Raw genomic sequence first — 14,936 nt, 5'->3', positions numbered from 1 at the left:
TCTTTGCATAATGTACTCAAGTATGCTCTTCCCCTAGTAATCTCTGAATTCATTATAAAGCAGCTCTTCAAAAAAATAAAATAAAGCAGCTTCTGATCTCAATTTCCTTATGTCGCCAAGTGGAGACATTACTGCTATAAACATTTACCCACTCAAAGCACTGGATCAAGCGAATCGAATGGGGAAGCTGTTTCGGGGGCCACAGAGTCTACCGTGAAGGGAGTAAACACATGGACCGTGGGGCCAAGGAAGGTCCTAAAGCATTTAAAATAGTGCATAGAACAGTGTTGGTATTTTATTCCTATCAACAGTTGGCAGAGCACATCTGAGAAGCTTCCAGCCCAAAAGACATCGCCCTCCACCTCCACCCCTGCAGCTACCTGCACCAAGCTCTGGGCCCCACTTCGCTCATAGCTGCTCCATATACATCTAATGGCTCAATGACGTTATGCCTGGAGAGTGGGTTCCGCTGCTGTGACATGAAAGCCACGGCTCTGGATAATCAACAGAAGCTACAGTAGCCTTGTCTTTCCAACTCAGGAGTTCTCACTGCCCATTCTACTCGTGGGTTCAGGAGAAGGTGAAGGAAGCCATCTTTCATCAAAATGAAAAGACCAGGGTATTGTGGCCTCAGGTGATTTTTCCAAAAGTTTTTCTTTTGAAGCAGAAGTATCCACATGTATTCATTTATAAAGCATCCTCCACACTGCTGCAAACTCAGATATGCTTTAACTTTGGAGTCCAACTTTAAGCAATCTATCTAAAAACAAACATAAAAATTAATCTTTTGTATATTGTGGAGACCGAGAAAAATCAAGGCCATTCCACCTCAAGTTTAGCATTAGCACAAGTACAGCCATCTTAGGCCCCTGGGAATAAGAGCTGAACTTTACAGGAGAAACTGCGGAATGTCCTAGGCAGGGAATCCCATATCAGATCTTAAGAAACTCCCCCACCCTTTTCCCCATATTGGAATGGAAAAAATTCTTCCACCCCTTATGAAAATCCCCTAGACCAGCCCATAAAAAACCCAGCTGTAACCCACCTCGGGGTCCAAGTCCCTGCGCCGCTGTGTCGGGTGAACTTGGACCCAAGCTCGAGCTTGCTAATAAACCCTCGTGTGTTTGCATCAGTGTCAGCTCCTTGGTGGTTTCTCGGATTTGCAATCTTGGGCACAACAAAAAGGAATATATTTTATAAAATATAAATTGCTGGTGATTGGATTCTACTTCAAAGAAAAACTCAACCTAGACCACAATGAAGAAGGAGCTGAAGGGAGTGGTATTAGGAACTCAGCAGATTCTGGGGATGGGGGAAGAGGGAGGGGGAGATGATTGGAGGGATTTGGGTTTTATCCTCATCATGATTCACAGAAATTAGGGCAAATGTTCTACCTACCAACACCCAGAACAGCCACACAAACCAGAGAGGCCATTGCGAAGGGCTGGTAGAAGACACACTCCAGAGTCTAGGGAATAGGAGGATATGGTCAAGTTTGGATTGCTAAGAAAAGGATGGAAGGGGGAAGAAACATGGAAGAGATTCAGAAAGTGTCTAATTTGTCCAAATAGGAGAAAGGGTCATGGGACACCATGACAGAGGTCTGGGAGACCTAACAGAGCTCATGTGAAATGCTTTGGGAGTTCCACCCCACTCTCCTTCACATGGTTCCCAGCTCCTAGTCATTCTGAGAGTCCCTCTCTAGCCTTCCCAGGTGGCTTCAACTCTCTTCGGCACCCACAGTCCCTGGTCATAATTTTAGCTCTTCTATCATGACAACGGCAGTCGACACACAAAAATCACTCCTTCCTCTCCCTCATTCGCACAGAAGTCCACTGAAGAAATTGTTTTAAATATTCATCTGAAATTAGTTAAAATGACAGTGTCAAATTTTCTGGTAATTCTAAGGTAAAAGCAAAGTAAATGTTGATTATACTTTAAAGCAGTGGGGTTAAGCAACAAAGAAAAAAGCTGGTGTATGATTTTGGATTGGGGACAAATGGCCCTGAATAGCAAGCTACCAAGTTTCCTAAGCATCCTCCCCTCCCCCCCCCCCCCCCCCCCGCCCTCCACAGCACTGTGGGGCAGAAAGAGCAGGATTCATGTGAATGCAAAAAGCTGGAGACATTCTAGTGCAAGAAAAACAACTTTTGAAAGAGAGCTCTTCTTACTGGGAATGTTCAAGCAGAGGTTTCCTGGATGTCTTAGGTGGGATTCTAACATCGCAGACCAGAGCCAGCCTAAGAAACAAGCAGGGTTCTTCCCACCAAACAAGCAGATGAAATGCCTAGCACCATGCCTAGTGCCTAACGGATGCGTAATAAATATTAGGTTCTTCTCACCCCAAGAGTCCATGGATCTATGATCACACATATTGGATGTATTTCTGGGGGGCGGGGTAATGGGATACATTCTAGATTCTCCGAGAAGCTCACAATTCTCTTGAGTAGGGTTATGGCGAGAGAAGGCAGGGGGAGGCAAGGAGGCATGTTGTCCATGCTAATGGCAGGAGTCCTTCCTCTGCTTGGAGTTCCCAGCACCTTCAGGCAGTTACAGGCTTGGGCCTTATGCTCTCCACTACGGCTGAGATGACTGCTCCTGCAGCCTTAGCTCCTTCCATCAGGGCGTGCTCTACCTGCAAAGCAGACCGGTTCACAGGACATTCAGGGCCATCCCAGGTGTGTACCCTGCCCTACCCCTACTGCACCACTCCCCTTCTGCAACTGGCCTGCCTGGAGAGGGAAGTGATCTATTGCTATCCTCTATTTCCAAAGATCCTAGAGCTGCAAGAGACCTAGAGAAATCAGGATGGCCTGAGATGGACATCTGAGGCAGACGCACTCCCTCTCTGTCCCCCAGGGGAATCCACAGCTTCTGGCCCCTGGCCTCCCTCAGAGCCATCCAGCCCAGGGTCTGCCTCTAGCATAGGGTTCAGAGGCAAATGTTCTCAGAGTGGCACAGCCACTGAGGCCCTCATTCCACACATGGGAAATTTGAAAGCCAGGGAGGGGAGCTCGCTTGGATGAAGTCATTAGTGTCTGAGTTTGGCCCACACCCTAGAAGCCCCTTCATAGTCCATTTGATCCTTGGGGTCTTCTTTTCATGTACAAATGCTCATGGGACTGGAGATCCTTTACACCAGAGCCCCCGAGCCCTGGCCTGCACTGGAGCAAGGCCTCCAGAGAATGAAGTACAAGCCAGGAAAGGAGAGGATGAAGTACAAAGGATAAAGGTGCAGAAATTGGAAGGGGGACAGGGGATAGGTGACCTGTTCATGCTCACTCAGCAATAGTAGAGAGACCAGTATTGGGATCTGAGCCCAATACCCTGAGGGAACATAAGAATCATAGAAAAAAGGCAGAAGAATTATGTCCCTCTTTTAATTCTTGACTTCTTGGGACACCTGGGTGGCTCAGCGGTTGAGCATCTGCCTTTGGCTCGGGTCATGATCCCAGGGTCTTGGGATCAAGTCCACATTGGGTTCCCCACAGAGAGCCTGCTTCTCCCTTCTACCTGTGTCTCTGCCTCTCTCTGTGTATCTTTCATGAATTAATTAATTAATTAATTAATAATTTTAAAATCTTGATTTCTTAATCTATTAAAAAGGATAAACCCCATGCTCATGTCATGGGGTTTTAGTAAGGATTAAATATGAATAAGGGCCACTCTAGTTATCACAGATACGTAGAGCTATTTTTCAAAGCACATGGGCTGTGCCTCATTGGATTCATTACCACCCTGTGTGGTGAGGGGTCACAAACCCAAATGCAGCACGGGCCAAGGAGGTAAAGCGGGTGAAGCTGGCAGGTGGCACACTGATTTCCACCCACCATGCCCCATCTAAAGAGGCAGCCACTACTCAGCCCCACGGGATGCCAGCAAGCAGGAACACCACTCTGATGGCGTCATCTATTAGTTGTTCTAGAAAGGCTGTGAATTCAGATCTTTTTATATAAAATGTCTATATTTTTAAATGTTGGCAAGTAATTCAAATTAAAAATGAGACAAAACACTGCTCATCCAAGCAAAACATGTCTGTGAGCCCCATGCAACTGCTAGTTTGCAACTTTAGCAATAAAGTATCTACCTCAGTTTATCCCCATATTGTACAAGAAATAAAGCAGTCTGACCAAGGAGACAGCATGGCCAAGCTGGCACTCCACCCTGTGTCTTTGCTCTACAGCCCAGTGCATTTGCACTCTTCCAGCCGTTAACAGAGATAAAAATAGGGGATCCCTGGGTGGCTCAGCGGTTTGGCGCCTGCCTTTGGCCCAGGGCGCGATCCTGGAGTCCCGGGATCGAGTCCCACGTCAGGCTCCTGGTGCATGGAGCCTGCTTCTCCCTCCTCCTGTGTCTCTGCCTCTCTCTCTCTCTATGTCTATCATAAATAAATAAATAAATAAATAAATAAATAAATAAATAAATAAATAAATGACAGAGGTAAAAATACCTCCAGAACCGTCAAGTCCTGTAGAAGTAGAAGCCCACCAGTCCAACAGACAGCATGAAACCACTAACCACTGTTCCAACCACTGATGGAATCACAAGCCCCAAGAAAGTTCAGCAAGAAGCCAGCATCAGAGCAAAGGTACCATACCTGCTGGCTCCTGGCCACACCGTATCTGAGGTCATTGACAAAGTGTTCACAGTTCCCTTCAATCAGGCTGTACTGTACTATCTTGTTGATCATCTTTTTGGTCCGCTGGATAATCTTGTCCACAGGCAGGGGCAGGTACGTCCCATCCAGCTTGTTGTTGATCTTCCAGGAGCAGCCATGCAGCACATCCTCCAGCCGACTGTATTTCACGACAGCCCGGTTGCTGAAGACAGAAGTGATGCTGCCGGCCTCAAACTCCTCACCTAGAGGCCAAGATGAACAGAAGTTTGAGAGCTGCTAGGGACAGCTGGGGCAGAGCCCTGGCTCCCTCTAAGATGCTGGTTGAGCTACTTCCCTCCGAGGCCGAGGCCTCACCATCTATGAAAGGCATGGCCAAGGACAGAGAGTTGGAGGAAACTGAGCTGCCCAGCAGTGAGACACCTGTCACTTGGCTATCAGCCTGCCGGATAGGACGGCAGCATTTCCAGGAGATGTGGCTGCTCGGGACCAATTTTCTCAGGAAGACTCCTGCCCTGCACTGCACTCCCCACTGTCAACTCCCACCATCAGCAATCTCTTTCTTATCAAACTCTAGAAGTACCTTATGGTGCAGCCCCAAGATTCCATTCTATGTTGTACCGAGGTGACCAAGTCCTAGGATTTGAGTCTTGCTTCCCTAACCAGACTTCAGTAGTCTTCAGAAACGTGTGCTAAACACCCTTATGTGTGAGCATCAGCTCCTGGTTGTGGGGGCTAGCCTGGGGCTCCATGACATGATGCCCTGTGCAGCCACAGCTGGGCACAGGGGAGGTCAAGCAGATAGGGCTCTGGGTGTGACCGGCTCAGCTTCCACCCAGAGCCACAATGCCTTTCTCTCACTCAATTACTGGGATTCAAAAACAGGGTTCCACAGATTTGAAAAAAGGACCACGTGAAAGGCGTTGTATTAACATGTTCAGTCCCCAGAGGAGACAGGTGCTTAGAGAGGATCAAGAGCCTGCCCAAACTCAGGATGGTCATAATTCAAAACCAAGACTGTTTTTCTACTCTGACCATGCAGATAAGTAAATGTGTGTACCCTCCCCCTCCGAAAGTTGACTGAGAACAAGAATGTCCTTTGTTCTTTTCTTACGTATTTGAAGAATATCTGCTGATTTTACAAAAGCTGGCAGCGAGCAATTCAGCTTTCAGGAACAGAATTCATTTTTACAGGAAGATCTGATGGCAAAGGTACAGACATAACTATTAGCCACCTCTTTGGTTATGTAAGAGAGAGGCTCCTGGACTTGGTCTGGAAAGGAGATGTGGGGGTGAATGTGATGTGGAGCATTCTTTACCTTCTCTGCATGTAGGCAGGGCACAGGAGAGGGGCTCTGCCCTGTGAGACAGTCTCTGCAGTTAAGAGGCTAGGCCAAGAAAAGAGGAGGATGGAGCCTAGGGTGAGAGCCATGAGTATGGTGTGGCCCCAGGCCATTGGTCCCAGGCCCTTCTGCAATTTCATTCTGAATGGGCAGTACTTGAACAGAATATAAATTCCAAAGGCATCAGAGCATAAGCAGTGGTGTCCCCCAATCTCCCTTTCTCCCAGTGCCTCCAGATCCCTTTGCCCAAGGACCACTGTGACTGAGTTTTTATCTTCTACTATCACCACACCCTCCCATCAGATCTCCACTATTTTCTACTATCTTCCACTATCACCAAGCACTCCCATCAAATCTCCTCTAAATTTTAATTAGTTGCCAATTGAATCTCAGCCTTGTGTTAGGCAACCTTCAGAAATGAAAGGATGGCTGTGTCCACACGGAGGCAGGAGCAACCAGGGACAAGCAGAAAGAGCCGGGAGACAAATCAGGGTGAAGGTGCCCAAGCAATCAGGAAGCTGGAAGCAGCATTTGGGGGCAGTTGGAACATGCAGGCATCTGCACCCCTCCTGGGCAAGCCTCAGAAATATGAGGAGGGGCACCAAGGCTCAGCAAACATGGGGCCACTTTGTGCACTTGCATCTCCCTCAGGGCTGGATACTTGGTGGTGTTTGGTAGACAGAGATCAAGCTCTATCACCCAGCAGTTAAGATCCAGGAAGGCACCAGAGTGTTTCACTGCTAATGAAGGACAGCAGCTGAGGAACAAGATAACTAAATGCACTTCTTCTTACTCTACTAACTTCATTATCAGTATCGATATTTCAATAGAGTATCCACCCTTACTCGGGGGAGCCAGATGGACCACGCAGTCATCTTCCACATAGATGGCCCAGTGCTCATAGCCAATTCGAAAAATCTCAATCAGGTCTCCAGGTCTGGGTCTTGGTTTGCCCTGTGATAGAAGAATAAGGTAATATAATGACACTGCACATTACCAAGGAATTCCAGGACCCTGTTTGGTTGGGGATTAGCTACAGCTCAGCCTGAGGACACTGGGTTTCATTACTTTGTAGAAATCCAGGCTGCAAGAAGCTCCCTTCACAGGCAGGACCAAAGGACCCCCCAACCCCCGCTATCACTCCCATTATTAAGGCCACAGAGGCTAACTGTGCCAGCTATTGATGTATTGCCACTTGGCCCCAAATGTACCCTCCAGATAAACTCTGTGATATCTGATGGAACTCTCTTAAGCTTTTCTCCTTGAAAAGGAGCACTGTGTTAAGCATTATAAGAAGAAGGGGTTCTGGGCAGCCCTGGTGGCTCAGCGGTTTAGCGCCTGCCTTCAGCCCAGGGTGTGATCCTGGAGACCCCGGATCAAGTCCCACGTCAGGCTCCCTGCATGGAGCCTGTTTCTCCCTCTGCCTGTGTCTCTGCCTCTCTCTCTCTCTGTCTCTCATGAATAAATAAATAAAATCTTTAAAAAAAAATAAAGGAAGGGGTTCTCCTGCAGTTTCTGGCTTGGGGCAGGGGTCAGGGGAGGATGATGGTTGCGTAGTGTGGGTGTAAGAACTTCTGATGGAGCTCTGACTGAGCCAGAACCCTTCAACCCCATCTATCTTTCAGCCTTGGCCTGGCAGTAACCTTTTGGGCCCTTTGGACAGAGAAATCAGTGCTCAAACACCTCCTGCACCTGCTGGAGTCTTGATTCCCTCTGCCCATCTTCCATGTGGACGATCAGTGGTGTCCAGAGGGTGCCCCCCCCCGTCCCCACTCCCACTCTGCATGCCCAAACCACAGCCAGCCCCCAGCCTGCACTCCAAAGAGTTGCACTTGCTCAGCAGTTGCAGTGTGCCCCCAGCCTGGTGAAGTAAAGGGGGTTTTTCACCTGTTCCTTTTCTGAGGTATAATTTACAAAATTTGTTTAACCATCACCACCATCTATTGTACTTCATCAGAATTTAAAAATTTTGTCCTTTGATACTGTTAAGAGAATGAAAACTCAAGCCACTGACTAAGAAAGAATACTGCAAAGAGGGGTGCCTGAGTGGCTCAGTCCATTAAGAGTCCGCCTTCAGCTCAGGTCATGATCTCAGGGTCCTGGGAGCCAGCCCTCCATTGGGCTTCGCGCTCAACGAATCTGCTTCTCCCTCCCCCACCCCGACTCTCTCTCTCTCAAATAAATAAAATCCTTAAAAAAAATACACCTACCATATGATCTAGCCATTTCATTCCTAGGTATTCACCCAAGAGAAAAGACAAATTATGTCCATACAAAGACTTGTACACAAACGTTCACAGCAGATTTATTTGTAATAGCCAAAAACCAAGAATAGCCCAAATGCTCACCAACGGGTGAATGGATAAACAATGGTGTATCCATACAATGGAATACTATCCAGTAATAAAAAGGAATGAACTATTAATAACATGCAACAACATGGATAAAACTTTAAATAATTACATGAAATTATGTGAAAGGAGATAGATAAAAAAAAAAAAAGCACAAACAGTAGATTCCATTTACATAAATCTCTAGAAAATGCAAATTAGGGTGTAGTGACAAAAAAGCAATACAGTGCTGCCTGGGGATGGGAGTGAGAACAGGTGGGATTTACAAAAAGAAACATTTGGGGAGGGATCCCTGGGTGGCATCCCTGGGTGGCGCAGCGGTTTAGCGCCTGCCTTTGGCCCAGGGCGTGATCCTGGAGACCCGGGATCGAATCCCACGTCGGGCTCCGGTGCATGGAGCCTGCTTCTCCCTCTGCCTATGTCTCTGCCTCTCTCTCTCTCTCTCTCTCTCTCTCTGTGTGTGTGACTATCATAAATAAATAAAAATAAATTAAAAAAATAAATAGAAACATTTGGGGAGTTACGGAGATGTTCATTATCTTGATTATGGTGATGGTTTCATGGGTGCACAAATACCATACCCAATATATCCAACTGCATATTCTAAATATGTGCACCTTATCATATGTCAGTTATGTCAGTCATACCTTAGTAAAGCTCAATAGAGTTCAACAAAGCTGTTTTCAAAAAATTTTAAAGGCTTAACCAAATCCCAAATCAATATGCACTTCAACCTGCCACACAATCTAAATAAAGTAAAAACACAGTCTGTAGAGGAGTCAGAGGCACAGTAAAAATCTAAGAGCTCGGGATCCCTGGGTGGCGCAGTGGTTTAACGCCTGCCTTTGGCCTGGGGCGTGATCCTGGAGACCCGGGATCGAGTCCCATGTCGGGCTCCCGGTGCAGGGAGCCTGCTTGTGTCTCTGCCTCTCTCTCTCTCTCTCTCTCTCTGTCTCTCATGAATAAATAAATGAAACCTTAAAAAAAAAAAAAAAAGATCTAAGAGCTCTTGTGATACCCACCTCAGCAGCTTGCTTGGTTAATTTCCCTCCACTCTCAGGCTTTGGGGTTGAGTTTGACTCTGTTTTTTTCTGATTGGCTGTGGCCTCCAAGTTAACTGTGGGCTTCTCCCTAAACGAATTTTGTGATCACAGAGTCAACAAATATCACCATTTCGCAATCAGTGGCAATTCTATGTCATATTTGCGATTTTAAGATATCTTTCAATTTTGAGACTCTAGGAAACATTTTCCCTGAAGCTCATTTCTGTGATCATGCCATTAGCTGTCATACAAAATAACTGCAGATGATTGTTTAAAATGCTAATGATAGCAAATGAGTAGCTTTCAGGATTTGTGTGTGTGTGATCATCTCTCTTACATGTTTATCAAAGTGACACTTGTACATAGCTTTAAAAAAATAAATGGTAGCGATACATAATGGCTTCTAATGAAATGCAACAGGCCTCTGCTCCCTCCTTTCTCTCTGCCTGTCCTACTGGGAGAGGCAAGCCCCCTTGAACTCTTGAGCTGTTTCTTCCAATAACTAGCTCCACCTTTCTGAGAAATCTCATTAAGCCTCAACACTATAACTGCAAGTATCCTGAAAGAAATCAGTATATTTTGTCCCTTGAAACAAAATGTTTAAAAAAAAAATGTTGTAAGAGAGGACTGAAACCTTGGGATATGCTTTGAGATCGTATATTGAGGTCAAAACAGCCTGGGTTTGGGGTGCCCGGCTGGTCCAGTTGGTAGAGTGGTAGAGTGTGTGATTCTCTGTCTCAGGTTTGTGAGTTCAAGCCCTACATTGGATGTGGAGATTACTTTAAAAAATAAAAATCTTTAAAAATAAGTAAATAAATAAGAGACCTGGGTTTGAATCCTGGCTCTGATCCTTGCTGTCTAACCTTGAGCTAGTAAATGAATGTGTCTGAACATCAGTTTGATTATAAAATGGAGATGAGAGTATTTGTCTCACAGAGTTGTCAAGAAGGTTAAAGGAGAGAGAGCGTACCTACCCGTCTGGTGCATTACCAACCAAAAAAATGGCACTTTCTTTGCCTTTTCCCACACGTTACCTCTTGTCCCAATTATAGTGAATGGGGGTGGGGTATAGCCCTTTGGGGAACTTTCAGATCCTCAAAATTTTAAAAAAGAAGCAAACTGTTGTTAATGAAAGTGAATTGAGGAAATTTGCAAGAAGATTACATCATTCTTTAGTGAGATCAAGTGACCACGTGATAAGCGCCAGTTTTCAGGGTCCTGGAGGTCTTGTGGCTAGAAACTGCTGCAAGGCAGGTCCTGTCAGTGGGCCTCAGGCCTGGTGGTAATATTTTTTTTTTAATTTTTTTTTCTGGTGGTAATATATTATCAGAGGCACACCAGCCTTCCCTTCACTGGTTAGGGGTAGGATGGTTCCTGTGGAAACCACCTCAGGATTTGCTTTACAGAACTACCTACCATCAAAGTGGGTTCTTCAAAGACTTCCCCACCCTAAGACCCAGTCCTTCCATACAGAGACTCTTACCCATCCTGGTTGCTTCTGCTCAGTTCTGAGGTTCCCTCTTGCAGCTCCTTGGGAGGGAGCTGGACCAACGCTTGAGATGATTCTTCTGAGGGGGAAAGGGGAGGATGCTATTTAAGTCACAACTGCCTCCTACAGGGAGCAAAATCTGTGAAGGGAGAGTTGGAGCAAGTGCCCTGACATCCATGTAGAGGTGGGATCAGGCTCCAGTCGAGAACCGTGCGAGGCCTGGTCGATCAGTTTTTGGGTAAATGAAGGGGACTGTGGGACTGGGTGCTAGAGAGGTCTGTGTCCCTGGGAAGGAGAGACTTTGGAACTCCCACGGATAGAATCAGGGAGAGGATGAAGTGAGATCCCAGAAATCTGCGGGCTAAGCCTGACAACAGAGCCATTGTCAACTCTGCCTGTCAGGAAGCCGCTACCTCTGCTTCCACTTCCACCCAAAACAGAGAGGCGCTGGACGCCTGGCTCACTTTGATTAAATTACCAACAAAAGATCATTCCCGCTTTGTCGAATATTAGTTGACCATAGAGTTGAGGGCCCATTCCTGGATTCTCTATTCTGTTCCATTGATCTGTGTCTGTTTTTGTGCCAGTTCCACACTGTCTTGATGACCACAGCTTTGTAGTACAACCTGAAATCTGGCCTTGTGATGCCCCCAGGCTCTGGTTTTCTTTTTTAATATTCCCCTGGCTATTCGGGGTCTTTTCCGATTCCACACAAATCTTAAGATGATTTCTTCCAACTCTCTGAAGAAAGTCCATGGTATTTTGATAGGGATTGCGTTAAATGTGTAAATTGCCCTGGGTAGCATTGACATTTTCACCATATTAATTCTGCTAACCCATGAGCATGGAATATTTTTCCATCTCTTTGTGTCTTCCTCAATTTCCTTCAGAAGTGTTCTGTAGTTTTTAGGGTATAGATCCTTTACCTCTTTGGTGAGGTTTATTCCTAGTATATTCTTATACTTTTGGGTGCAATTGTAAATGGGATTGACTCCTTAATTTCTCTTTCTTCAGTCTCCTTGTTAGTGTATAGAAATGCCACTGACTTCTGGGATTGATTTTGTATCCTGCCACACTGCCGAATTGCTGTATGAGTTCTAGCAATCTTGGGGTGGAGTCTTTTGGGTTTTCTATGTACAGTATCATGTCATCTGCAAACGGAGAGTTTGACTTCTTTGCCAATTTGAATGCCTTTTATTTCTTTTTGTTGCCTGATTGCTGAGGCTAGGACTTCCAGTACTATGTTGAATAGCAGTGGTGAGAGTGGACATCCCTGTCATGTTCCTGATCTTAGGGGAAAGACTCCCAGTGCTTCCCCATTGAGAATGATATTTGCTGTGGGCTTTTCATAGCTGGCTTTTAAGACGCTGAGGAATGTTCCCTCTATCCCTACGCTCTGGAGAGTTTTGATCAGAAATGGATGCTGTATTTTGTCAAATGCTTTCTCTGCATCTATTGAGAGGATCATATGGTTCTTGTAATATTCAACAAAGCAGGAAAGACTATCCGCTGGAAAAAAAGACAATCTCTTCAATAAATGATGCTGGGAAAACTGGACATCCACATGCAGAAGAATGAAACTAGACCACTCTCTTACACCATACACAAAGATAAACTCAAAATGGATGAAAGATCTAAATGTGAGACAGCATCCATCAAAATCCTAGTGGAGAACACAGGCAACACCCTTTTTGAACTTGGCCACAGCAACTTCTTGCAAGATACATTTATGAAGGCAAGGGAAACCAAAGTAAAAATGAATTATTGGGACTTAATCAAAATAAAAAGCTTCTGCACAGCCAAAGAAAACAGTCAACAAAACTAAAAGACAACCTACAGGATGGGAGAAGCTATTTGCAAATGACCTATCAGATAAAGGGCTAGAATCCAAGGTCTATAAAGAACTTATTAAACTCAACAGCAAGGAAACAAACCATCCTATCATGAAATGGGCAAAAGACATGAACAGAAATCTCACAGACGAAGACATAGACATGGCCAACACGCACATGAGCAAATGCTCCGCTTCACTGGCCATCAGGGAAATACAAATCAAACCCACAATGAGATACCACCTCACCCCAGTGAGAATGGGGAAAATTAACAAGGCAGGAAACCACACATGTTGGAGAGGATGTGAGGAAGGGGAACCCTCTTGCACTGTTGGTGGGAATGTGAACTGGTGCAGCCACTCTGGAGAACTGTGTGGAGGTTCCTCAAAGAGTCAAAAATAGACCTGCCCTATGACCCAGCAATTGCACTGCTGGGGATTTACCCCAAAGATACAGATGCAGGGAAATGGCAGGACACCTGCACCCCGATGTTTCTAGCAGCGATGTCCACAATAGCCAGACTGTGGAGGGAGCCTCGGTGTCCATCGACAGATGAATGGATCAAGAAGCCGTGGTCTTTGTATACAATGGAATATTCCTCAGCCATTAGAAACGACAAATACCCACCACTTGCTTCTACATGGAGGGACCTGGAGGGTATTATGCTGAGTGAAGTAAGTCAACCAGAGAAGGACAAACATTCTATGGTCTCATTCATTCGGGGAATATAAAACACAGTGAAAGGGAATAAAGGGGAAAGGAGAGAAAATGAGTGGGAAATGTCAGAGAGGGAGACAGGACATGAGAGACTCCGAACTCTGGGAAACGAGCTAGGGGTGGTGGAAGGGGAGGAGGGCGGGGGTGGGGGTGCCTGGGTGATGGGCACTGAGGGGGGCACTTGGCGGGATGAGCACTGGGTGATACGCTATATGTTGGCAAACTGGACTCCAATAAAATAAAATAAACTCTTAAAAAAAAAAGATCCTTCCCAAGTAGGCACTCATTCCGGTTAACCGGCTTTTCGCAAGATCCACGGGCAGCCACGCGAAGGAGTGGATCCGTTTCCTCGAGGAAAGTCTGGGGCCTTTTCTGGGGGGTCCGACGGCCCGCGGGGACCCGAGAAGCCCGGGCGGGGGGCTCCGTGGGGAGGAGCCCTCTGCCCGCGGCGGGTCCCGGCCCGGCCCGTACCTGCGGCTCGCGGGGCGAGTTTGGGGCGTGGCCGGGGGAAGCCGGAGGGGCGCGGCCTGCTCTCTGCGCCGGCGGCGGGGCTCAGGCCCATCCCGCTCTGCGGCTCCGCGCCGGGCCGGACCCCGTGGGCCTCCCGGGGAGGGGGGAGGGGGAGGGGGGGGGGAGGCCGCGGGCGCAGCGCGGCGAGGCCCTGCGGGGGGCGGGCGGGCGCCTGGCCGGGAACGCGGAGCGCGCAGCCAACGGCGGCGGTGGCGGGTCCCGCGCGGCTGCAGAAGCCGGTTGTGCAGGAGCCGGGGGACCGGGCAGCCCCGGTGGCGCCGCGGTTTAGCGCCGCCTGCAGCCCGGGGCGTGGTCCTGGAGACCCGGGATCGAGTCCCGCGTCGGGCTCCCTGCGTGGAGCCTGCTTCTCCCCCTGCCTGTGTCTCTGCCTTGTGCTCTCTCTGCATCTCTATGAATGAATGAATGAATGAATAAATTAATTAATTAATTAATTAAATAGGGGATCCCTGGGTGGCGCAGCGGTTTAGCACCTGCCTTTGGCCCAGGGCGTGATCCTGGAGACCCGGGATCAAATCCCACGTCGGGCTCCCGGTGCATGGAGCCTGCTTCTCCCTCTGCCTGTGTCTCTGCCTTTCTCTCTCTCTCTGTGTAACTGTAATAAATAAATTTAAAAAATAAATAAATAAATAAATAAATAAATAAATAAAGTCTTTAAAAAAAAGGGGGGGATGAGGACGAGCGCTTTGATGCCAGATTAGGAGCGCCTGCGGAGGCACACTCAGGAATAAAATCTTGAGGGACTCGAGGTTTTTATGTAAATTGTTTCTACGCCTTAAATTATATATGTATAATTATATTTATATATAATGATTATATATATAGGTGATTATATATAATATGTAACTTATACAAAAGAACACATGCGGGGCTGGCTGGGTGGCTCAGTCCGTTAGGCCTGGAACTCTTTTTTTTTTTTTTTTAAGATTTTATTTATTAATTCATTCATGAGAGACAGAGAGAGGCAACCAGTTGGCGTGCCTCCTAATTGCATTGAAAGATCAATTAAAGTAAAGTC

General features: G+C 46.9%; 1 protein-coding gene across 3 annotated transcripts; it reads right to left on the bottom strand.

Annotated features, from left to right (window-relative positions):
- Positions 1-310: 310 nt before the first annotated feature.
- PLAAT5 (phospholipase A and acyltransferase 5) lies at positions 311-13,991 on the bottom strand. Of its 3 annotated transcripts, XR_005373656.1 has the most exons (9): positions 13,862-13,991; positions 10,836-10,920; positions 9,332-9,440; positions 6,798-6,912; positions 4,598-4,860; positions 2,436-2,635; positions 1,399-1,468; positions 1,046-1,167; positions 311-760 (listed from the first exon to the last, which is right to left on the bottom strand). XR_005373656.1 is itself a non-coding variant. In XM_038564196.1 (6 exons), exons 1-6 carry the CDS (start codon positions 13,950-13,952, stop codon positions 2,543-2,545), a joined length of 756 nt encoding a protein of 251 aa, XP_038420124.1. In that variant the 5' UTR covers positions 13,953-13,991; the 3' UTR covers positions 2,134-2,542. The 3 variants fall into 3 exon arrangements, 2 of the variants coding, with proteins under 2 accessions (XP_038420124.1, XP_038420125.1); XM_038564196.1 differs by lacking the exons at positions 311-760; positions 1,046-1,167; positions 1,399-1,468 and having other exon boundaries at positions 2,134-2,635; XM_038564197.1 differs by lacking the exons at positions 311-760; positions 1,046-1,167; positions 1,399-1,468 and having other exon boundaries at positions 2,134-2,635; positions 6,804-6,912.
- Positions 13,992-14,936: the final 945 nt, after the last annotated feature.

The sequence above is a fragment of the Canis lupus genome, chromosome 18 (assembly GCF_011100685.1).
Source record: "Canis lupus familiaris isolate Mischka breed German Shepherd chromosome 18, alternate assembly UU_Cfam_GSD_1.0, whole genome shotgun sequence".
Lineage (NCBI taxonomy): Eukaryota > Metazoa > Chordata > Mammalia > Carnivora > Canidae > Canis > Canis lupus.
Note: the sequence above shows the minus strand (reverse complement) of the source record. Positions and strands in the feature narration are given on the sequence as shown.